We start from the raw sequence: 23,999 nt of genomic DNA on the forward strand, positions 1-23,999 counted from the left end.
CGAAGATGTCGACGACGTTGTTTTTGGGGAGACACGGCTGAGGAGGATGCCATTGACGGCAGAGGTACTCTGTGTTGTTTTCGATCACCTAAAATAAATGAACTCTGAATGCTCATCAAAACAAACAATCTCAGATAACCAATGAATCAAAAATTCAATTTCCCGCAAAACCATCACGAAATTTGAACAAAGAAACTAAAAGAGAGTCAAAAGTCTTGAACAAGAATTTCAGAACAAATCCATTTGGGAGATCCCAAGTTCACAATCCTCCGTCCACCCAAGTGAATCCATCACTGCCTTGCCGTGGCATTGTGGATCTTCTTGATTTGAATCTTCTCCCGAGCAATCACTCAAATTCTTGATCTTCTTCTCTTGGAGACTCGGCGGTGGGGGCTGAATCTTGATCCAAGTGATCGTTCTCCCATTTGCAGTCCTTGCGGCGGTGCTCGATGTCTGCGACGAGAGGGTCGAAGGGGATGTGATTGTGAGAACGGTAGTGAATATGAATACTGAGGCCCTGCCCATTTCAAGGTTTAAACTTTCTAATCAATTTGTTTATGGGTTTATAGATCAGAGAGACGGAGGAGATCAAGATCAAGAGCAAGTCGCTCCTTTGGAGTCAGTGTTGACTTCCCTTGGACTGAGGGTGAGAAACAGAGTACATGATGTCGGTAGGACCCGCATGAAAACTAGGTTGATTATCTAGCTGACACGTATTTCGTCCGCAGTTTGCCTGCTTCACGGACGTCCTCTTTGGAACATTGCTGTATACACACACACACACACACACACACACACACACACACATATATATATATATATATATATATATATATATATTCTATCCAGAGCGAGGCCTCGCTCTGAAATTAAAGTACGAGGTTGGAGTTCAGAGTCACTTTTCGGTCTCATATCCACATCTCGACCGTTCAGTTTTTAGGTACTAATGTATAGATCATCTCTGCAAAATTTCAGCCAAATTAATGATCTTTAAGGTATCTGACTCGGTTAAATCAATGGAAGAACTGAATTTGTCCAACCTGAACAGTACTAGCTTTAAGATAGTTATCAATGCCTTAACGACCATCAATTTGGTTGAAATTTTGCAGAGATGATCTATACATTAGTACCTAAAAGCTGAACAGTCGAGATGTGGATATGAGACCGAAAAGTGACCCTAAACTCCAACCTCGCACTTTAATTTCAAAGCGAGGCCTCGCTCTGGATAGAATATATATATATATATATTGAGAGAGAGAGAGAGAGAGAGAGACACACACACACAGGGCCCTTCTGTTAAAGAATCCATTTTTTTATCATTTTAAGGGATCCCTTGTTTGACCCACTTTTCGATCACATATCAACATCTCCACTGATCAGTTTTTGGATCCCAATGTGCAGAACACTTAACGAGTTAGATACCTTAACGATCATCAATTTGGCTGAAATTTTGCAGAGATGATCTATACATTAGGACCTAAAAACTGAACGGTTAAAATGTGAATATGTGATCGAAAATGGCCAAAAACTAGAAATCCGTACCTAAGTTTATGTAAGGATGTCCTTAGCCAAGAAGGACTGTATATATATATATATATACAGATTTTATCCAGAGCGGAGCTCCGCTTTGAAATTAACGCGTGAAGTTCGAGTTTTGGGTCACTTTTCAGTCGCATATCCACACCTCGACCATGCAGTTTTTAGGTACTAGTGTATAGATCATCTCTGCAAATTTTCAACCAAATTGATGATCGTTAAGGTATCTAACTCGCTTAAACCAATGGACAGACTGAATCTTTCAACCTGAACCGTACTAGCTTTAAGGCAGTTATCAATGCCTTAACAATCATCATTTTGACTGAAAATTTGTAGAGATGATCTATACACTAGTACCTAAAAACTGAACGGTCGAGATGTGGATGTGCGACCGAAAAGTGACCCAAAACTCGAACTTCACACATTAATTTCAAAGCGGGGCTCCGCTCTGGATAAGATCTGTATATATATAAATGGAAGAGTTATGCAATGATAAGATGCTTTTAATACAGGCCATCTCCAGTAATAGAGGTTATAGAGCTAATTCCCTCATATATAGCCCTAATTTCATCTTCAACAAGGGTCCATAAGAGGGCTAAAGAGCCAATTTGACGGTTAAAAGGCTATGGGAAGGGCCAAATTTGGCCCTAAGAATAATCTAGTTCACAAACGTAAATGGGACGAGCTCATAGTGGAGAGATAGCAGAGAATACCATGTGTATTTGTTGCACAAGTAGAACACAAATGATGGTGTGGTTAGCACAAGTGTAGTGTCATGCGGCATGACACTATTGGCACTACTAAAAACAATTGCAATTGCTTCGGAAATTTGCGACGGAAAACTTTTCCGTCGCGAAAAGTCAGCTTTTGCGACGGCATGTGCTACGGCTATGTTACCGTCGCATCTCAGAGAGTTTTTGCGACGGAGGTAACCTTACCGTCGCATAATTATACATCTATTGCGACGGTATAGTCACGCCGTTGCTTGTATAATTAAAATAAATAAATAAAAAAACAAGACTATTCAATTAATCCTTCATTCCTTCAGATTAGATCTAGACCAAAACTGATTTTCTTTCATGCCACTTCCTCCTCTCTCTCTCTCACGCTTTATTCACCGAGCTCAAAACCCTAACCTAGCGATCCCCGACCTCCATTGAAGCGAGAGATTTGGTGAGAAGCGGAGGAGATCGAGCTTCATTGATGACATGGTCGAGGAGGACGAGGAGGAGGAAGAGGAGGACGACGACGATGATGAATACGGCCCCTATCGTGGCGGCAGCGGCGGGAGTCGTAAGCTGAGCAAGAAGAGGCCTTCTGGTGGATTTTCTTGATTTCGCAGCGGTGGTCGATTCAGATGAGGAGGATGAGGAGGAAGATACTGTACATTATAAATAAAGAATTGTGATAAGAGCCAAGCTGAACCAGTTGCAGTATTTCCAACCTGAAAAAGTGGCTCATCAATCTTGTAAGTTTCAGTACGCTATCTTAGTCTTGTTACACACAAGTCTGTAGTAATTGGAAACTGGGTTGCTTTTGGGTAGTCTTATGTTTTTCTAGCACACACCACCTGTTCGATGAAATGCCTCACAGAACCCTTCAAATTTTAATTGGGTGGGAAAAGCAGTGTCTTTTAGCTTCCTGATTAATTGGGTGCTGGAAATTCAGCATTTTGGGTGTGAAAGTTGCAATCTTTGCATCAGCTTTTGGGTGGTGGTGTTGTTGAATGCTAGATTTCTTTTGGGTTTATATTTAATTTGAGTATTCAAGCATCGTGTCCTTTGATTTTCACACTTGGTTTGTTGTACTGGGTTTTTTGTTTGCTAGGAGAGAGCGGACTCCAACATAGATAGATGTTCCTGAGGCCTCCAACAGCATCCTCTACTTTGTGGGAACCGTCTCCGAAAGGTGATACACTCATTCTTTCATTCTTTAGCTTGTATGTTTAGAAACAAATTTTAAAATAACCTGTTTTCGTGTTGCTTTACTTCTTAGGTGCTTGCCTCAGTACCATAGATTTCAAGCCGCCTCAATTATCAACTGCGAGTTCATATAATCTTGGCTTGAAGGTTTGATTACCTCTTTTTGAGTTCCTTTTGTTCTTTTTGTCTGCACATTATTGTGGAAGTGTACTACAAATATGCATATTAGATGATCTGGCTAAATTTTGAATATGGAAAGGACTGCATCTTATTTCCTTTTGTTTTGCTGCAAAGCTGAATGTCAAGTTGGAAAATATAGATAACAATGTGTTCGTATGTTACTCAGTTATATTATGATATTATTACTCCATAAAAAGTAAAAGATAGTGGTACTTGACTACTTGTCAAGAATTTAAGTCAGAAGGCTGAGCTAGAACTGTTGCTACCAACCCTCTTCCCTATGTATGATTGTGCTACTAGTTGATTAGATCACTACGTGTGTTCCTAGTGATGTTACACTCTTAGGCTTCTGCTGTTCAAGTTGTGACTTGTGATTGTAAGGGTACTTTTGAAAATATTTGCCTGCTTAATTTGGAAATACATAGTTATTGATGTGAGTACATGCTTTGTTTAAAATGCAGTTTGAGCATGGAAAGCTTCGTAAAGGGGGAAGTACATGCAGAACCATCTACTCTGTCAGTAGGAAGCCCAGTGTAGAACCAACTTTCAGGAAGCGAGATGCATCTCCCCAAAATGAGGATCTTCCAGCTGTACTACCTAAGCAAAAGAAAAAACCATATCCCATTCCCTTAAAGAAGATTAAGCAGGCTGCAAAGGTGAACAAAAAACTTGCAGAAAAGGGTATAGAAAAGCCGCTCGACCCTCCAAAAAATGGATTACTTGACCCTGATCTAATTCCTGTTGCTCATCAAGTACTGCATGCCTGGAAAGCTTTGATTAAAGGCCTTGCACAGCTGTTGCATGTTATTCCAGTATATGGTTGCCTGTAAGTATGTTTTAATTGTATTTTGTATCCATCTTTCAGTATGTTTCGCAAGATAGGTTATAGATTGGAACATTAAATTGTTTTAACTCTTTGGCAGTGAATGCTCTGAGGTCCATGTAGCCCATTCTGGCCATCACATTCAGGACTGTCTTGGTCCATCAAATGCTACACGCCGAAGCTGCTTCCACTCATGGCCATCACATTTGGGTTTTGCAAATTGTGATGAAACTTGAATTGGGTTTGCTTGTCTTGGTGCTGTTTTTAATAAAGAATTGGATGGTCTAGTTTTTGTAACTTACTGCTTTTGTAGTCTGGTTTTGGATTCAGGAATGTGAGGTCTTAAGTCTTAATAGAATATCCTGCATTGACAGTTAAGGTTTATCCCAAGCATGCTTAAATCACATTTCTTTTCTTTCTGCTGTTTCTGGCGACTGGATTGATGGGGTTTTGTTCTTTATTGATGATACGATAGTAATGCAAACCGATGATAATTCTAATACAGATCGATGTGGTATGTGGGAACAGCTTGATTGAGTAATGTCCTCTGAGATTGGCTAAGTGTACAAAGATGACTTTGCTTTTTGTCTTATTGTATGTCTGTTCAGAAATTAACTTAATAGAGGTTTATCTTTTCTTATTGATAATTCCTGTTTAAAGTTTACTCAATCCAAAAGGTAAGATCTTAAGACTCTGAGTCAGAATGGTATGAAAGTTTCTGTTTCTTATAGTGACATTAGCATGACTTTCCGTTTCTGATCTTGGTTGGAATTTACAGATGCAATCCATCCTGCTGATGTTGGACTTAAAGAGGAAAATCCAGATGATGATCGAGGGCTTGGTTTTTTCAGAGACAATCTAAATAGAGTTTCTCGATGGACTCAACCAATAACATACTTCAATTTATATGAAGGTGATAGTTTTACGGTAAGCATTTAGCAGAAAGGACATATATTTTTACTTCAATACCATCACTTTACTGCCAAATAGAAATGCTAACTTTTTCTTTTTCTTCTTCCCAACTCGTTCTTATGGATTTTATATTGTGAAACTTTGAAGCAATCGTTGGTAACAGTGTTCTTATTGCCTTGACTGTGTATATGTGCATGTAAAATAAATCGAGTTTCTCTTAATGAACTTCTGATATTATGTAGATTATATTTTGTGTACTTCTCCATGATATGATTGTTGGAATCATCATTCATCTAAGTTGCCACTTAACAATTTATTAGGATTCTTGTTGTGTTAAAAGCTCTATTATATTATTACTGAATGATTAGGTAAATTGTTTTATGCAGATGTGTATATTCTGTTTTCCTACTTCCTCAGTCATTCCACTTCATGATCACCTTGGCATGACTGTTTTTAGCAAAGTTCTGTATGGTTCTTTGCATGTGAGAGCTTACGATTGGGTGGAGCCTTCCCACGAAAGCAAGGGATCAAATTACTTTCCAGGTCTGCTTTCTCATTGAAATTTCAGCTTTTGCATGGTTTATGCTTCTTAACAAATAACTATTTTCATATTGCTCTTAGTTCCTAAACACAATGTTCTCATGATCTGAGGTCAAATTATGTGGTAAATGATGGTGTGCTCTCCAATGCAGTAAGATTGGCACACTTGCAGACTTAATACACATTGTACTTACATGGGTTGAAGAGATTTTACATTCCTCTTTCTCATACTATGAGTCTTTTGGTATGTGTTACAGGAGATGAGATGACTCGAATTTTCTGGAAATCAATCAAGGATAAGGTGTGTTTATCTAACTCTTATTTCTCCATCAATATGTGTGTGTTATAATATATTCTTTTTTCCAGTTTAGATTTTCTGGTCAAGATTTTGATTACTCATGCTTTCTCTCCTCATCGTGTTACATCTGCAGCTTATTCTCCCCTTTTTGGATTTGGACATTAAGTACTTTGACCTTGGTCTTCCTCACCGTGATACCACTGATGATAAAGTTACCGTTGAAAGTTCAGAGGCTACTCTTAAGTACGTTTGCTTGATTGGTGTAGGTTGTCAGATAAGGACGTTTTGTATATGCAAACATTTACTTCCATTTTCTTGTAATTGAAAGTTGATATATACATATTATGCAGGAGGATTAGAATGGGGCTGCTCCAGCTAGAAGTGTTCTGGTGTGGATCCTAATATAAATTAGAAAGTATGCTTAGGCAGCAGCTGTGGTTGATAGTCTGGCCATCTTTTAGAAGTGAAGGTGCTGCTGCAGTGCTGTTGTTTTGGCTTACTCTTGATTGCTGCTTGGTTATAGATGATGGGTTTCATATTGTAATTTGATATTTTTCGGTTCATAATAATTGCTATAGATGGTACTAGCTTTGGTGTGCAATTCACACCATTTTTTTTTTTTAAAATGAACTATTCTTTTGCGACGGCAAAGTATCTGTCGCAACCAATTCACCTCATTTTTTTTTAAAAATGAAATATCTTTTTGCGACGGCAAAGTACCCGTCGCAAATAGTTTAACCATTGCGACGGCAACAGTTTTCCGTCGCAAATACTTTTTGCAACGGCATTTTACCGTCGCAAATGGATTTTGTGACGCCACCGATTGCAACGCCAACATTTCCGTCGCAAAAGGCTTCATTTTCCGTCGCGAAAAGTTTTTTCCGTCGCAAAAGCCCAATTTGCCGTCGCAAAATAGGCGTCGCAAAAGCAATTCTTTTTAGTAGTGTGGTTATGACTTTTAATATAATAAACAATGAACAATTCTACAGATAATTAGCCGATCAAGGTATTTTTTTAATCGTTGTAATTTCTTATTTCGTTTTTTTTTTAATTACCTAAAGGAAAATATTACGTTTTGTTCAAGTAAATCCAGAATATGTATCTGGCCCAAACTCGAGGTTACTTGACCTAGTGGTAATAGGGTTAGAGTTAGAGATAATCTCGGAGAATCTTGGAGATATCCAATCAATGTAATATTACGTTTCCTTTTATAACTCTGATTCTATGTCTTGTAATCCTCTATATAAAGAGGCCCCTATTATCAATGAAAGTACGACTCAATTATATCCCAATTTCAGTTTTCCTTAAACACGTTATCAGCATGAAGCCCTAACTCTAGTTTCAAGAAGCCAAAAACCCAAAAATTCTTTTTTCTGTTCGCTGCTATTCGCCGTGCACCTCTCCTACGCGCCCGTGCGCCTGTTCCTGCTGCAAGCCTCTGCCGCTACTAGCCTACGCTCATAGTTCAGTTGCTTGCCCTTGCAGCATCACATCCACCTAGCACCTGCTTCGACTAGGATTGAAAATCCTAGCTTAGGATCGATAGCACATCTCTGCAGCCCAAAGTCACAAGCTAGCGCGCAGCACACTACGCAAGCCAGCGCAAGCCAACACACCGCGCTTGTCACGAACGCCCACAGCGCCTACCTAGCGCACAACCTGCCAGCAGCAGCCCCGCACGCCTCTCGTCTGCCAGTTTCAACAACTAGGATTGATAGCAGTCTGCAATCCTATAACAATGATCGAAACCACGCTGCAATCCTACAAATCGGTTCGCCTGCACTAGGACTGAAGTTCGTCTACAATCCTACAACGAGGATTGAATACGCTCTGCAATCCTGAGAGGTAGGTTTTACTAAAAGTTCCCGTTTTTAGTTTTTATTCTTTTTCTCTTCGTTTTTTCGGGGACTTGCAACCTCACTTCTTCTACCCCCCCCCCCCCTTTTCTTCTTCATAGGGGAGACCAAAAGCCGAACTGTGGGGATTCGTGCTCACTCCAAGCTTGGAGCTTGTAGAGTCCTCCAAACTTTGAGTTTGTTGAGAAGCTATGATCGACCACAAACACATCATTGTTTTTATCTAATCCAATACCTCTTGGAATCGGATTTCTTGGAAGAGACTACGCTCAGAAATCCCTAATTTCTTGGAAGTGAATACGCTCGGAAATTCATAATTTCTAGGGAGCAACTACGCTAAGAAATTTTATATGTTTTCATGGTAGCCTTTTTTGCTCCGAAACTAACCATTTTTCTTGTTCTCTTTCAGGATGAGTAACCTAAACAAACTGGACTTCGCTCTATTGGGAACAACTATCTCTGGATATCACAAGTGGTTCGTGATGTCCGCCAGCATCTCAAGGCCGATGGAATCCTGGATACGATTCTCGAGCCTAGCCAGAACGTGCTAACTGTTGAGCAAGCTCAAGCTTTGGAAGCAAATAGAGCAGTTTTGGAGGAAAATAAGGCGAAAGCCATCATCCTAATGACTCGTCATTTGCTCCAGTACGAGTATATGAATGAAGAAGACCCCAGAAGGTTGTGGGTCTCACTTAAAGAAATATTTGAGAACGTCTGTGACTCCCTGCTTCATGATCTAGAAGTGAGATGGCATAGCCTCTGCTTCTATGATTTCAAGTCAGTTCTTCACTACAACTCGGAAGCACTTCACATTAAATCCTTAATGGAATTCTGTGGTAAAGATATCACAGATGTGATGTTGATTGAGAAGACTCTCTCTACCTTCCCCGTCTCTGTATTCATGGTTGCTAAGAACTATTGAATCGATGTTACTGCAGGATGGATCACAAGGTTTCATGAGCTCATTGGAGCTATGAATGTCATTGAAAAGCATGACAACATCCTTGTGAAGAACTATAGTTAGAGACCCGTGAGAACATAACATATTCTGGAGTTCAATTATAGTCGTGCCCCTAAGGGAGGGCGCCAAGAGCGAAACCCTAAATCTAGGGACAATTCTGGACGCTCTGGTCTATATTCTTGCTCTAATGAGGAAAGTAACCACCAAAATATGTGGACACGGAACAAAAGAGGTCAACGTGGAAAGAGAGGGGGAGGCAACGCCTCTGGCCATGTTGGTGGCGCCACCAACACTAAGAGCCATCCTTATAACACTTTCAAAGTGCCTCAATCAATGGAGTTTGAGCACAGAGATGTATATTCCCGATGTGGAGTGTCCGGTCATTGGGCACACATTTGTAGAGCTCGTGGAAATATTGTCACCACCAACAAAGCATATTGTGAAGCAAGAGAAGATCACTATGTGGGACAAGAAGATCAAGAAGATGATCTAGAATGAAGGGTTCAAGACTTCAAATCTGGCTGGGATCAATAGATCGCCAATTCTGTTTAAGTATTTATTTTTCCAAGAGATGTAATAGGCAATTGCCATATATTTTGTACTAAATGCCATTGGTTTAGCTTCTCTTCAAAGTAGACTCATCCAAATTGAGTATGATGTCTAGGAAGGTTTTGAGATAAGTGGTACTTAAGCGAGTTTTGCTCCACTGACATCTCTCTACTCACTTGGTCGTTTTTATTTTAGAGTTACCGAAAGAAGTTAAAAGACAACCATTGTTTTGCATTAGCTAGTACTTGCATTAGATTCTCTTAATAGTTAAGAAACAATGATGTACTCCAATGACTTATGAATAAAATTTTGAGTCCTTTTCATCATGACTCCATTTTGATTCTGAGCATATTACTTTGTGACTATGATGGCTGGGCCATCAGGATTAATTCAAGGACATGGAATGGTCCAATTCCTCTTGCCAAATGGCACCTTGATTAATGTCACAGAAGCTCTCTACGCTCCTAGGGCTAAACACGCCCTATTGAGCTATTCGAGCCAATAGCTTTCATGCGAAAATGCATGTAGAGAACGAAAATTAGTTCTTTTGCAATACCTCTAATGATTGCGAAAAAATGTGCATCTTAGAGAAGTTTATGTGTCTCTCTAGTGGACTTTATGTCACTATTCGAGCTATTAAATCCAATAAAATTGTGAGATAAGATCTCTTGGATTTAGACACATATTAGTTTTGTCACGACAGGATAGGTCATCATAGTCATGATATGATGATCCTTCTACTAAATACTTCACACGGACATCCATTCTTTCGAGCGAAACGAAGCAAGAATCAAATATTGATTCCCGGACTAAGTGTGACCGTCGGCCTAGGGCCGCCACCGTCCCCTTTGATGATGCCATAGTAGGCGCCACCCATGGCCATGACACCAAGGATGTCAATTCCCATGGCCATGACACCATGGATGCCACTTCCCATGGTTATGACGCCATGATGGGTGATGTAGTCACAACTTTGCTTCAAATAGCGTTTCAAACGCTCAGGCCCAACCACAATCCTCATTGGTTGCTTCCAAGGCCTATCGCTCATTTTACAAAGCCCGTTCCTTAGGGAAATTAAGACTGAGACCGTCCTATACAAAGGATATGAAAATACTCATTCTGTTCTTACATAGAATCCATGGGGATTCTGTGGGCTGATTCAACCAACTTGCAAACGTTTAAATATTTCATAATGTTGGTTGAAACACAAACACGCTGGTCACGTTGTGTGCCATTGTCCACCTGTAATTGCTACTTATACTACACTCCTAGAACATATCATATGACAACGGGCTCACTCCTCGGATCATCCTATTCAGTCAATTGGACTTGATAATGCTAGAGAGTTTACATTGAAGACTTTCGATGGTTATTGCAATGCGACTGATGTTGGACATCATATTCCCATGACCACACCCAAATGGTCTTGCGGAAACGACTACGATGGTAGCTCAGAAATTGGTCATGCACACCAATCTCCTTATATCCACTTGGGGTGATGCAATATCGCATGCAGCTATGCTAATTCTTCTACGACTCACCGCCACTCAATCTATCTATGCGTTACAGCTAGTGACTGGGTACGAGTACCTCGTACTTACGCATATTTGAGTGAGCCATTTATGTGCCTCTTGCGCTGCCATAGCACACTATAATGGGTCCTCACAGATGACTAGACAAGTATGTTGGATATGAGACTCCAATAATCGTCTGCCACTTAATGTCCTTGCTAGGTGATCGCTTCACCGCATGTCTTGTGAAGTGTCACTTTGATGAGACAGTCTTCTAGTTGTTAGGGGAGATAAGAACACAGATGTTCAACAAGAACGACAGGAATTGTCGTGGTCTGTCCCCACTATATCTCATCTCGATCCCTGTTAAAGTGACAAGATCACACATATCTACTACAAACATGCCTACAAGGAAGGATGTCCCTACGAGAGGACATAGCACCATCCTACACAGAGGTAGGAATGGCGCCAACGGCATAGAGAGTGGCACTCTGGCGTTACAGGCCATAGCCCCAGTTAGGATGCGTGGGAGACCCATGGGTTCGAGGGATACTTTGGCACAACTTAATCCTTGGATCATCGACACTCAAAATCTGTCTCATGAGAATCTTCTGGATTATGGTTATCGTTGGGGGACGCCTCAACATTAGAACTTATTACTGAGAATATAGAGCTCTATGAAAACTACACTAGTGTATATGAGTCATGAGATAGAAACTCCATCATGATTGATGATGTATTTGCGCATTTCATTGCTCATGAGTTCGTTGAGTCTGATAATATCGAACCACGCTCCTTTGATGAATGGATGCCAACGTAGAGAAATTAGGCCTAAATGGAAAGATGCGATCCAGGTTAAGTTGGATTCTCTAACAAAGAGGAAGGTTTTCTGAGCCAATGATGCTAACACCACCTAGCATAAAACCTATTGACTAATGGGTCTTTGTTAGAAAGCGTGATGAGAAAAAGATATGGTAATCTCGCCTTATAGCGCAAGGCTTCTCACAAAACTCCCTGGAATCGACTACGATGAGACATATTCTCTCGTAATGGATGTCATTGCACTCCACTACTCTGTCAGTTTGGTAGTTTCCGAATAATTGAATATGCAGCTTACAAATGTGGTCACTACGTATCTCTATGGGGATCTAGATACGGAATATACATGAAAGTTCATGGTGAACTTCATTTACCCAAACCAAGTGGCTCTAGACCACAGAGCGCGTTTACAATGAGGTTGAAACGCTCACTAAAGTGACTACTTGATTGGGAAGGAATATGTCCGCGCGTTTCCATAACAAGTTTCGGATTCTATCACGGTTCATGTTGGACATGATCTTCATTGGAAACCCTTAAAGAGTTCAGGGAAACCGCTGAACACTTGAAATCCGATTTTGAGATGAAGGATTTTGGGAGAACACGATTATGTCTCGGTTTGGAACTTGAGCATCATGTTGATAAATGCTTAGGCATTTTGACAAGGTCAAGCCTTCAAGCACCCTCATGATCGTCCGTAGTCAGGATCCTGAAAAGGATCCTCTTTGTCCAAAGGATGATGACGAAGATGTGCCAGAGGCAGAAGTGCCTTACTTAAGTACAATAGGCGCATTATTGTACTTAACTCAATGCACAAGACTGGACATCTCATTTTCCGTGAACTTGTTAGCTAGATATAGCTTTGCGCCAACGCGACGCCATTGGTGTAAAAGATATCTTTCGATACTTGAGATGTACGATTGATATGGGCTTGTTCTATCCCTACAAAGAGATGATGGATTCGGACCCATCACACACCAGAAACGCCGCCAACAATGGCCTGTGTTCTCAATCCCTCCCCCTCCCCCCGAGAAACGATATAAGTATTTTGGAAGGTTTTGCTGATGTTGGGTACCTCTCTGACCCACACAAAGGTCATTCCCAAACTGGTTAAGTGTTCACCATGGGTAAGACCGCGATATCTTGGAGGTCTACAGAACAGACCCTAGTCGTTATATCTTCGAACCATGCAGAGATTATTACTCTTCACGAAGTGGTTCGTGAATGTATATGGATTAGATCCATAATTACGCATGTTCGAACAATTGTGGTTTGAAGTCTACCACAGATGAGCCTAAGAGCATTTAGGATAATGCTGCTTGTTTTGAACAAATAAAGCAAGGCTATATCAAAAGCGACAACACCAAGCATAATCAGCAACAACAGACTCTCCTCAAGATCAAAGTGAACTAGGTTCGATCTAAGAACAGTGTGCCAGACTTGCTCACTAAGTCATTGCCTAAATTCCACTTTTGAGAAACATGTTGGTAGCATCGTTTGAGGAAGTTATCCGAACTCCCATGACCGTAGTCATCAGGGGGAGATGTCTACAATTATGGTCTCGAAACGTGAAGGTGTGTTGTGCTCTTTTTATCGAAGTTATCCGAACTCCCATGATCGTAGTCATCAGGGGGAGATGTCTACATGTATGGTCTCGAAACGTGAAGGTGTGTTGTGCTCTTTTTCTCCTTCGACCGAGGTTATTTTTGTCCAACTGGGTTTTTGTTACTCGGCAAGGTTTTTGACGAGGCAAGGAGAGGAGCGCCACATTTGGGCGACACAGAGGGGAGTGTTCAAGTAAATCCAGAATATGTGTCTGGCCCAGACTTTAGGTTACTTGACCTAGTGGTAATAGGGTTAGAATTAGAGATAATCTCGGAGAATCTTGGAGATATCCAATCAATGTAATATTACGTTTCCTCTTACAACTCTGATTCTATGCCTTGTAATCCTCTATATAAAGATGCCCCTATTATCAATGAAAGTACGACTCAATTCTCTCCCAATTTCAGTTTTCCTTAAACACGTTTTACATTTTTATCTTATAATTTTACAACAAACCTACACCTTTTTTGTTTTGGTCCCAAAAATTAATTTAGAAAATTACTCATAAGTGTTATTTTGAAGCTTTAATTAGTCCTAAAGGTCACCTAGTTTTTTATATATATAAGACCACTTGCATGCTCAAATTATTCATTCTCTGACGATTGCCCTTCCACCTACGAAATCTAACTACATCGAGATTGATTCAATCTCTCTCTCTCTCTCTCTCTCTCTCTCTCTCTCTCTCTCTCTCTCTCTCTCTCTCTCTCTCTCTCTCTCTCTCTCTCTCTCTCTCTCTCTCACCCTCACTCTCTCCGCCTCCCTACTCTCTCCCCCTCCCTCCCCCTCTAGTTGTCCTCATCTTCCTCCAGAACGTCGTCCAAAATATGTTGACTACTTTTCCTGCGGGTTCAGGCTCCTTGAGGAAGAGGACGGCTTAGCTTCGCTATAGCTCATTACTTGTATTGTAGTCTAAGGTGATTGTATAGAGATAGGAAGAATAGATACAGAGGCAGACTTGCTCGATACAGAGGAACACTAATTTGAGATGAAGTCAAGATAATATACCTATACATGGAGTCAGTTTACCTCTATATCAAAACTAGTTTACTTGATGGATTGATACATTAATGTACTGTAGAATTTTACGTTCAACCAAGCTCAACTAAAAGCCCAAATAAAGAAAGCCCAACTAACACTTTTCTCAAGGAGACCTAGCCTCGAGAAGACATAACCTTGAACAAATACAACATCAAGGGACTTAGCCTCAAGGCAATCAACTACTTCTTTGAAATATGCGCGCAAGTAATGGGTAAGAGAATTGCGACCGAAGTACATAGTTCATATCCTTATTCATAAAGTAACATAATCCCACTATCTTCAAGCTTGAAGGACATGTAGCGTCAAGTCATTGGGTGGACTAGCGAAATGTGCACCATAAGTCATGGCTCGAGTGAATTGCGGTCCAAGCTAGTGGCCGAGTGGATTGCGGTCCAACCCGTAACTAGCTAACTATTGGATAAGGTTTGGGACACTATAAAATACTCTAGCTTACAGATCAGGTAAGACATAAATTGCAATTCTATCACTATTCATTTCATAACATAAGCTCTCATTTAGGTATCAGAGGGTTTTTTGCGTATACCCCTCCTATCTCCATCAATCGTCGCATCCAAGCTTTCATCCAACAAAACTCAAGGAAGATAGCTCGAGGACGACTTGCCAGTCATAGTCACTCAATTTCCACTCCAGTCCATAAAGTGGGTTAAGGAGTCTTCTTCCTAATTTTCTTTCACTAACACTTAGGGCTCGTTTGGTTCGCGGAATGGAAAGCTTGGGAAGGGAAACTTTATCCTTTCCTGTGTTTGGCATGCCTAAGGAAATGAACTTTCCAGCATGAAGGGAAAATAGGGAGGAAAGTGGATCCTCCCACACCCCACGGGGTTCATTTTCCCTTCTACTTTTCTTTCATTAATTGCACATTAATTGCTTAGTATAAATACCATTTTTAAGATTATTATTACCAATTTATCCAAGAAAATTTTAAATTTTGAATTGTTTATAATTTGATATTAAGGATCTTTTCAAAAAATAATTTGATATTAAGGATACTATTGGAAATTTGATGTTGCTTACTTTCCTATTCATGCACAAATCAAAACATTGAAAAGGAAAGTAAAATACATTTTCATATTACTTTCCCGACATTCCCAAACATAAGTAGGTAAACTAATGGGAAATTGGGAAATTTATTTTTCTATGCTCATGGGAAAAGCCAACGAACTAATTTTCTTTCCGCAAACCAAACGATGCTTTAGAGAGGCCATCAAAGAATGAGGACATAGTGACAGTGAGAAAGTCCTAGGGGCAAGGATTCTAGCAAAAACTCTCGACTCTATTCTCTTCTACGTATACTACTAGCATAACAAATGGTATCTTTCTTCATATACATAGCTACTGTGGGAATCTCCCAATTGTCGTAATATTACCCTTTCTTCTTCCTTGCTTCTTGTTTGTTTGTTTTTCTTTTCTTTTTCTTTTATTTGGTTAGAGGGACGACAAAGGGGAAGGATATGTTCACTCTAACTCTTTTGGTATAAGTAAATGTACGTGCTCGACGACTCAAGTTGCATAATCAACCACTTCACATAGATCTAAATAATGAGCGTCAAACATGATCACTTTTACTTTCCTTGTGCCCTCAAGCACAAAAGTCTAGACTCTCTCACTCTATAGTCTATATCCCTCACAATATCTGTGTGTTATATTGAAGATGAAATTGAAGTTGAAGTTGAAGTATGCTCTCTTTCTTCTTCCTGAAGTTTTAATTTCTCTATATTCCCCATACATGATCTCCTATACCTATTACCTACAACTTGGAGAATCTCCAAACATTAAAGCAAGAAAACTTTAACAGCAGAAAATGGAAAGAAAAGCAGCATATGTCATGGATAATGATCATGAGAAAAAGAGAAGCTAGCTAGGTATAGTCCAAAAGAAGATTTTTGTTTCATCGTGTTTTGTTTATTTTTATAAGATGAGATGGTATTTTTGTTTTTCTTTTCAAAAGTGATTATGGGGTCAAGTTTATTTTTACCTTTTTACTTTTTCTCTTTAGACGTCATTGGGGCCTCTCAAAACAAAGTTGTCTCGTACCTATAATTTGAGGATCAAAAGCAGCTTAGATCTGCCTTCAAATGGTTGGTTCCTAATACTTAATGGCCACATATCTTGCAGGGTACATGAGGGTTATGGCTATCAAACAGGTTTAGTTTATAGCAAAGATCAATATACACTAATGACTTCGATTAATAATGACATGCATCGCCTTTAATACCCCACTGTGATTTATAGCATGCATGGATTGTAAAGGATATCCATCAAAGTACTAATTTGATTCTGTCATTAATTTTACTTTTTTATTTTCAGCTAGCAATGGGCCTTTACTTGATGTAAATTATTTAACATTCCTTGAGTAGTGTTAAATATTGAAAGTTTAAGTTTCCCTTGCTTTTAGTAAATTAAATCTAGGCTGCATTTTATGGGTTTTAAAAAGTTGTCTAAGTGAAAATTGGAAATCTCCACCCCATATCGATGGATTTGTTTGGGAGGTTTACCTTTAGTCTCGTTTGATTCGCGCATAGGAAAATAATTTCTATGTCTTTTCATGAAAAATTAAGATTTCATGAATTTTTTATTCAAATGTTTGGGAAGTTGTTAAAAATTTTGTGAGTAATGCAAGAAAACATGGAATGAAGGGGGGAAGATTTAGAGCACCGAATGAAGGGAGAATATTTACAGCACCGACATGCACTTGCACCAACATGAATAGATGGTTGGATAACATCAAGTGGACTTTTTGGTTATTGAAAAAAAAATGTTAACTACAAATATCAAGAGTTGAGATAATCTAATAGGTGCTGGATTACTTGCACTGCCAGTGTATAGAAGAATTTTCAACTATCGAGTAATTTGATTTGTGATGTCAATGAATTAATTCAAACTTGAATGTACGTCTACACTGATAAAAGACAACACAATCCTGACTTCTAGATATTTTACCAAATAATTGTCCAAAAAAGAAAAATGTTATACCAAATAAATGATCTAATTTTTTTTGTTACGAAGAAAACAAAAATTTACAACGAAAAATCTCTACATCCCCCGCTCAGCTTACAAAGTCAAGTTTGGACCTAACTTCAGAACCTCACCGACAGTAATGTATGTTGAAATTAATGAAACAATTAGTAGTTAGGAGTAATTTATCAATTCATTTGATTGGCAAGAAAAGATGAGTGCCTTAAATTATAATATGGCTGAAAAGGTAGTGATTCGAGCCAAGGGAGACAAAGCTGTCGCCTCTGTATTGGAATGTGAATACAAAGGCCATGAAAATAAAACATAGAAAGAAATAAATAAAAAAACATATATACATATGTTCTCGTGCTTGGTCTCCTTATTGAGGTCTTGGTAACAGTATCGTGGAAATAAGATTAAAAATAAACATTCATAATTTTGGGAATAGAGAAGAAAGAAAGAAAATGATCGAGTACGTCTTGGGATTTTGACCAGAGAGAGAGAGAGAGAGAAGGGTTTTGGGGTAACTTGGGTTGAGTCGTCATTGAGTGTGAGAGGAAGGGTGAAAAGAAAAACACGAGGGTATTGTATGGCTCCATCGATGATCGATACTTGTATTTTGCTTTTGTGTGATTTATTTTTGCAAAGTGACAAACAATGCTCACATTTGTATGGTGGTATTCTGGCATACTATGGATGATCGATCGCTGATTTCGAACTTGGAAGGAAGAAACAATGACTAGAACTCGTAATCCTGACTCCCATGGTATATGGCTCAGCATGCAGAGAGAGAGAGAGAGAGAGAGAGGTATAGTGTGGGTGGCCCAGAACAAAGCAAAAGGGTTGGAAACTAATTAATGGGGGGAGGGGTATTTGGTTTAACTAACAAAGTTGGTAGGAACTTGATTGTGATGGATGACAATTAATATGCTGATCGAACCAGTTTCTCTCAACATTTAGAGACTTCTGGTTCAATGCAGGCTGTGTCTGTTTGAACGCATAGTTCGATCATCGATCAATGATCTGGTAGCAAGTAATAATATGAATCAGCAAACGCCACAGTCCCACCACTGCTTCGACTTGTGCCAAGGTTTGGTCAGGGTAAGAGGTGTGTGGTTGATTAAGACAAAGTGGTAAGCCACTCGGTCACATGTATGTATGTGTGTCATGCATGGACTGCGTATGTATGTATTTTACTGATCTGGGTTCATGCATGGATGTATTTAGTATTTACCAGGCCAGCCATGACAGTTGCTGCTGCAGCTGCCAAAGTGTTGCAGGCTAAATTTTAAAGGAGCCCTTGAGGAAGAGAGAGAAGGCAGAGACTCGCAGATAGAGAGAGATGTGGTCAAAGTCATATATAGGTTATTGAGAGGTCGTTTCAAGCTACAGTTGATCCACCAGAAAACAAGGTTGTGTTTGTATCACTGTACACGTACAGTATGAAAGAGTATCAGTATCTGTTTGCTATTTACAACAACCCGGGCTCCACCCAACTGAACATGTTGCGTTCTCTGGCTATACCCGACCTTTACCCATGCCATCCTCTCTCTCCCTCTCTCTCTCCCTCCACAAAGCTGCCAACAAGATCCATATATCCCTCAATATTTCCAGTAAACCTATGTCCTATACCTTCCTACATCATTTTCTTTCTCTCTCCCTCTTTTTTCTTCCCTAAAGTTTCTTTAGTTCGATTACTCTGTGTTATGTATATCTCTTTAATTATGATATATATATTTCATTATTTTGTACTGTACTCTCTCTCTCTCTCTCACTCCCCCTCCCCCTCGCTAAAAGCTAAGCTAATCATTTGCTTTGAATTTCCCAAGCAATAGTGAATCTCAAAGGGTATATGTTCCATCCATCAGCAAACAATTCCACTAACAAATTAAAGCAAAGCAAAATTAATAAAGCTGGGGGCATCGTATGCAGCTAGCCCAACTCCAACAAAAAGCTGATTCATATATGTTATTTGCAGCTGAGATGATGAAAAGCCTATCTCAACTACATCTACATCTGGAATAAAATATACCCAACCTTGTCTTAACTTTTTTCCTTTCCATTACCACGATTCAGACATATATGAACTCCAGAAGTTGATGCTTTATCCTACAAGGATTAATCGATAATCAGAATTTGGCTTCATTAGTAGTCTGTGGTCAAATCTAGCCTAATACTATTTATAAATTTCTGAGTTTCGATCTCATTTTCTATTATCAGTTAATTTTGAGTTTAATTTTCAAATTTTTTTAGAACCTACAAACATCATTCCAACGAGTTATATGGAATACTTTTAATTTGCATAACACAAGCAAATTATTAAAGTTAAGCTGCCAATATACACATTAATATTCATTGCCGATTCGTGAGACTTGTGAATTGATGAATACTATTCGAGAGGATCTTAAAAAGGAAAATTGAATTATTAAAGCCAAAAGCCTAACCTCAAAGTTCAATTATCCGTGCGTATATTATTATCTCTAAAAGTTGGAGAATAGGTGGTCGTCTTATTTCAAAGATTCTCTTCTCATTGACCATATCATTTCTTCACTCTCTCCCACCCTAACACTTAAAAGACTTATGATGCATAGCAAATACACTATGTGGGATGGGTATCTGACAGACTACTTGTTGATACTTACCTATATGATCGATCAATGTTATGAACTTAGAATTGATTAATATAGAATATTGAATTACATACTAGAACATGAGTTTCGAGTATACCTCTCCGCTATTAGATAAAGTCTAAAACTTAAGAGCTAATACCAAAGCAATAAAATGATATGAAAACAAAAAAATGAAACCAAAACACTAACCACATGCATCACCATATTATATATCTCATAAACATAATAATTAATTAAACTTTGAAAACATATAAATTTCTGAGTTGTATGTGAACATACATGCTATATATTTTCTTTGAAAAATAAATGAAAATCTATTCCATTAATTAATTAATTCAGTTTATATTTCACATAGTAATTTCCCATGCAGTTACACATATGTTCTGTTTCTTTTTTCCTTTTGGAGTATATATATATATATATATACCCTCCACATGTCAAACTGACTTCTGCTGAATTTTTCGTCATCATGATCAAGGTCAAACTCAACAAGAAACAAAAGGGAGCTATCAGCATAATTAGTAGGAATGATGCTTCATATATATTACTTAACAAATTAACTTGCAAATTGTATTTTTGATCCTAGAATACCGAGAGAAGATCGAACTAGTTTAGTAAGAGTGAAAAAAGGGGAAAAAAAAAATAATAGAAATATAAAGAAGAAAGTAGTGGCTCTCCAAGTAAACGAAGCTTATTACATAGTTTTTACTCAGAAAGCCATGGCTAGCTATGTCAATATCTAGATGATTATATCCTCTTAGTACTTCTTAGTTAAAAATTAACTTTATTGCTGCCTTGATTAATCATTATCTTGCTCAACTTCAGATGCAGGCTCATCATCTTCTTCAAATCCATCAATTCCATAAGCTGCATGCCCATTCCCAAAAGCCTTGATATGATCTTTGAGAGACCTCTTGTGCTTAAAATCAGAGCCACAAATGCAATACCAAAGCTTGCCACAATTCTTCTCGTGGGTTCTCCAATCTCCTCTCACTGCAAATGCCTTGCCACATTTTCTGCACATGAAAGGCTTGATTCCATGCTTCCTCTTGTAATGTGTTTGGAGGGTTCTAAAGTCTTTCAGGGGCTTCGCTCTCGGGTGATCGATGTTGTTCCTGCAACCTGGTGTGCAACAATAGCAAGGAAGCCTAAGCATGCCTGTAGGTTGAGTTCCTCTTAGAGACTCGGGCCCTTTTCTGTATTGAGATCCATGCCCCCACATATGCATCTACAATCACCATCACGACAAGTTTATGAGCTAACTGTGAGATGACCCAACATTGCATATATATCAAGCTAACAAGAAAAAGGAAATAAGTACTCAATCAATATATTCGAATAAATTCAAAAAAAAAGAAAAGGAAAAGGAAATATAAAAGTTTGGGATGGTATACCGGATTATATTAGGAGACTGATAGTTATATTTTCTGTTCTACACACCATGTACACTTTAAGACAATCGTAGAAACTACCAACGGATTAACTGTGCAAGCTAATATCTGGGCTTCAAGATTGTATTTTGATCATCAAACTACCTTTCAGAACTTTTTTTTTTTTTTTCCTTTTCTCTAGATGAATTTTGAAATGATTTCCGCTAGAAGAAATTACATATTTTCAAGTGAATCCATATTAGTTAAATTACTCAAAAAGATTAGTTGAATTACTCTTTGATTTGGATATGAACTGCTTATGTCAGGTTTTCAAGTCTTTGTATTGAAAAGATCTGCCAGAAAAAGGAAGACAGAATATGTTTTAGAAAACACTACATAAAAGAGTTTCCAAGACTTTCTTGAATGAGAAGATGGAGTACTTGATATATATATATATATATATATAGACGCACACACACACACACTATGTATGGGGTTTTCATGACCAAGAACTGTTTTGTTGCAGACCGAAGGAGTTATTTGATACTGGAATTGAATAATGCCATGACCTGTCTCTCCTCTCCTGTGAAAAAACTGCAAGATTTTTCAGCTGATCCTGCCAATATGTGTTTGGGAGCAGCACAGACTTCGAAGTACTAAAGGCATAAGGAACATTGCCTGTGTTGTTCAATCACTACCCTCAGTTGAATCAGAAAAGATTTACTCGACCCCAATTCCCATAAACCATGCAAAAATAAAAACAAAAGCAGATAGAAAATGATGATGATGATGACGATGATAGAAATACTTTTTAGGTATGTGAACTCAAAAATAAATAAGATTAAAGAAAAACAAGGATATCCAGAAGCCAGAAGAACCAAATTAAATCTCTATTAATCCAGCATAGGATGATAGTTAAGGCAAGAAAATCAGAAATAAAGAAAACAAAGAGAGAAGAGGAACCTCATATAGAGAGAGAAGAAGAACCTCATATAGAGAGAGAAGAAGAAGATAATTAAGGGGAATGGGTTTTGGGACCATGGTTTCATGCTATTGGGTTTCTGATCATTATTGGTCCAAATTGAAGATTAAAGATATATAATTGATAATTTACCTGCATGTTATTGTATCTGTTGAAGGTCTTGAAGCAGACAGGGCAAGAGAATTGAGTAGGACCAATGAGAATCTGTGACGGAGTTGGGATCCAATACTGACCCTTGTTGAGCGATGATCTGTTCATGGGGTACCCAGTTGAATCATCACCATGATCTCCAATAACATGATCTTTGTCATGAGTTGTGCTGATTTCTGAGGAAGAAGAAGCTGCAGAAAGCACAGATGCCATTTCAGCTGCACTAGGGCTCGGGAGTCCTATGTGCAGTGCAACAGTCACACTAGCCTCATCATCTTCCCCATGGTCTTCTTTGTTGTACGGTTTGCTGATCTTGTCATCTACATCCATTTGATCAGTACTACAGGAGTAGTACTCATGATGGTGATCATGCTCTTGTTCTTCGTCTTCATGATGCTTTGTTGGGCTTAAGCGGTTAAGGAGTGGGAGGGCTTCTCTGAGAGGTGGAGAAGGGGGTTGATGATGAGTGGTTTGGCTGGAGTAAAAAGAAGAGTACTGGTTGTGGTTCTGATTGTAGTTGATATTGAAGAAGTTGTGAGCATAGGGAGGTTGAGGTTGAGGTTGTGGTTGTGGTTGCGGAGGAGGAGGAGGGTTTGAAATCAAAGGGTATTCATGTTGGTGATGATGATGAAGAAGAGGGTTGAATTTGAAGAGACCTGTGAAGAAATTTGATGAGTAGGGGTACTCAGCCATGGTTAAAAGCTAGGTACTGTGAGAGAGGAGGGGAATAGTTTTGTTGGGTGAGGTTGCTTTTATAGAGAGAGAGAGAGAGAGAGAGAGAGAGAGAGAGTACAAGATGGCTGAAGGGAGTGGACGGAACAGAGTGAAAGTGGTAAAGGACAGGGAAAAGGAAATAATAGAATCACCTACCGAGTGCATTTTTTTTTTCTTATGATCAGAACCTTGTGCCTAGTTTTTTTTTTCTTTTTTTTTTCTTTTTTTTCTTTTTTTTGGCCAAAGCCTATTAGCTACTGAATAACCGAAACAATAATTTTGATTTTTAAACAATAAAACTAAAATAATTTTCATTCTACCTCCTTACATTTTATATCCTAAATGATTTGTACACCTACATTTCTAATTTCATCACGGGTGCCCTTAAACTTACCAACTTTTAATTAATCTTGTCCAACATTTATTTATTTATTGTTCAAGGAAAACCTAATTTGTGTTTAGCCCAAACTCTAGGTTACTTGACCTAGTGGTAATAGGATTTAATTAGAAGGATCTAGAATCCTAATCAATGTAGAATTACTTTCCTTGTATGATTGAGATTCTATGCATTGTAATCCTCTATATAAAGAGGCCCCTATTATCAATGAGAATACACAGCGATTTCCTCTC

At 38.8% G+C, this 23,999-nt stretch overlaps 1 protein-coding gene and 1 long non-coding RNA gene across 5 annotated transcripts; one reads left to right on the forward strand and one right to left on the reverse strand.

Annotated features, from left to right (window-relative positions):
• Positions 1-2,551: 2,551 nt before the first annotated feature.
• On the forward strand, positions 2,552-6,883 carry LOC133722285 (uncharacterized). 4 transcript variants are annotated; one of them, XR_009852608.1, is made up of 10 exons: positions 2,552-3,004; positions 3,364-3,444; positions 3,532-3,605; positions 4,100-4,464; positions 4,562-5,388; positions 5,760-5,916; positions 5,995-6,064; positions 6,171-6,214; positions 6,345-6,454; positions 6,562-6,883. It is a non-coding gene; the product is annotated as an uncharacterized LOC133722285 (long non-coding RNA). The 4 variants fall into 4 exon arrangements; XR_009852607.1 differs by lacking the exon at positions 5,995-6,064 and having other exon boundaries at positions 2,552-3,014; XR_009852606.1 differs by lacking the exon at positions 5,995-6,064 and having other exon boundaries at positions 6,345-6,473.
• A 13,774-nt stretch (positions 6,884-20,657) lies between these two features.
• LOC133721198 (zinc finger protein WIP2) lies at positions 20,658-23,472 on the reverse strand. The gene is made up of 2 exons (XM_062147748.1): positions 22,638-23,472; positions 20,658-21,381 (listed from the first exon to the last, which is right to left on the reverse strand). Exons 1-2 carry the CDS (start codon positions 23,346-23,348, stop codon positions 20,953-20,955), a joined length of 1,140 nt encoding a protein of 379 aa, XP_062003732.1. The 5' UTR covers positions 23,349-23,472; the 3' UTR covers positions 20,658-20,952.
• Between the last annotated feature and the right edge of the window lie 527 nt (positions 23,473-23,999).

Source organism: Rosa rugosa, chromosome 7 (assembly GCF_958449725.1).
Source record: "Rosa rugosa chromosome 7, drRosRugo1.1, whole genome shotgun sequence".
Classification (NCBI taxonomy): domain Eukaryota; kingdom Viridiplantae; phylum Streptophyta; class Magnoliopsida; order Rosales; family Rosaceae; genus Rosa; species Rosa rugosa.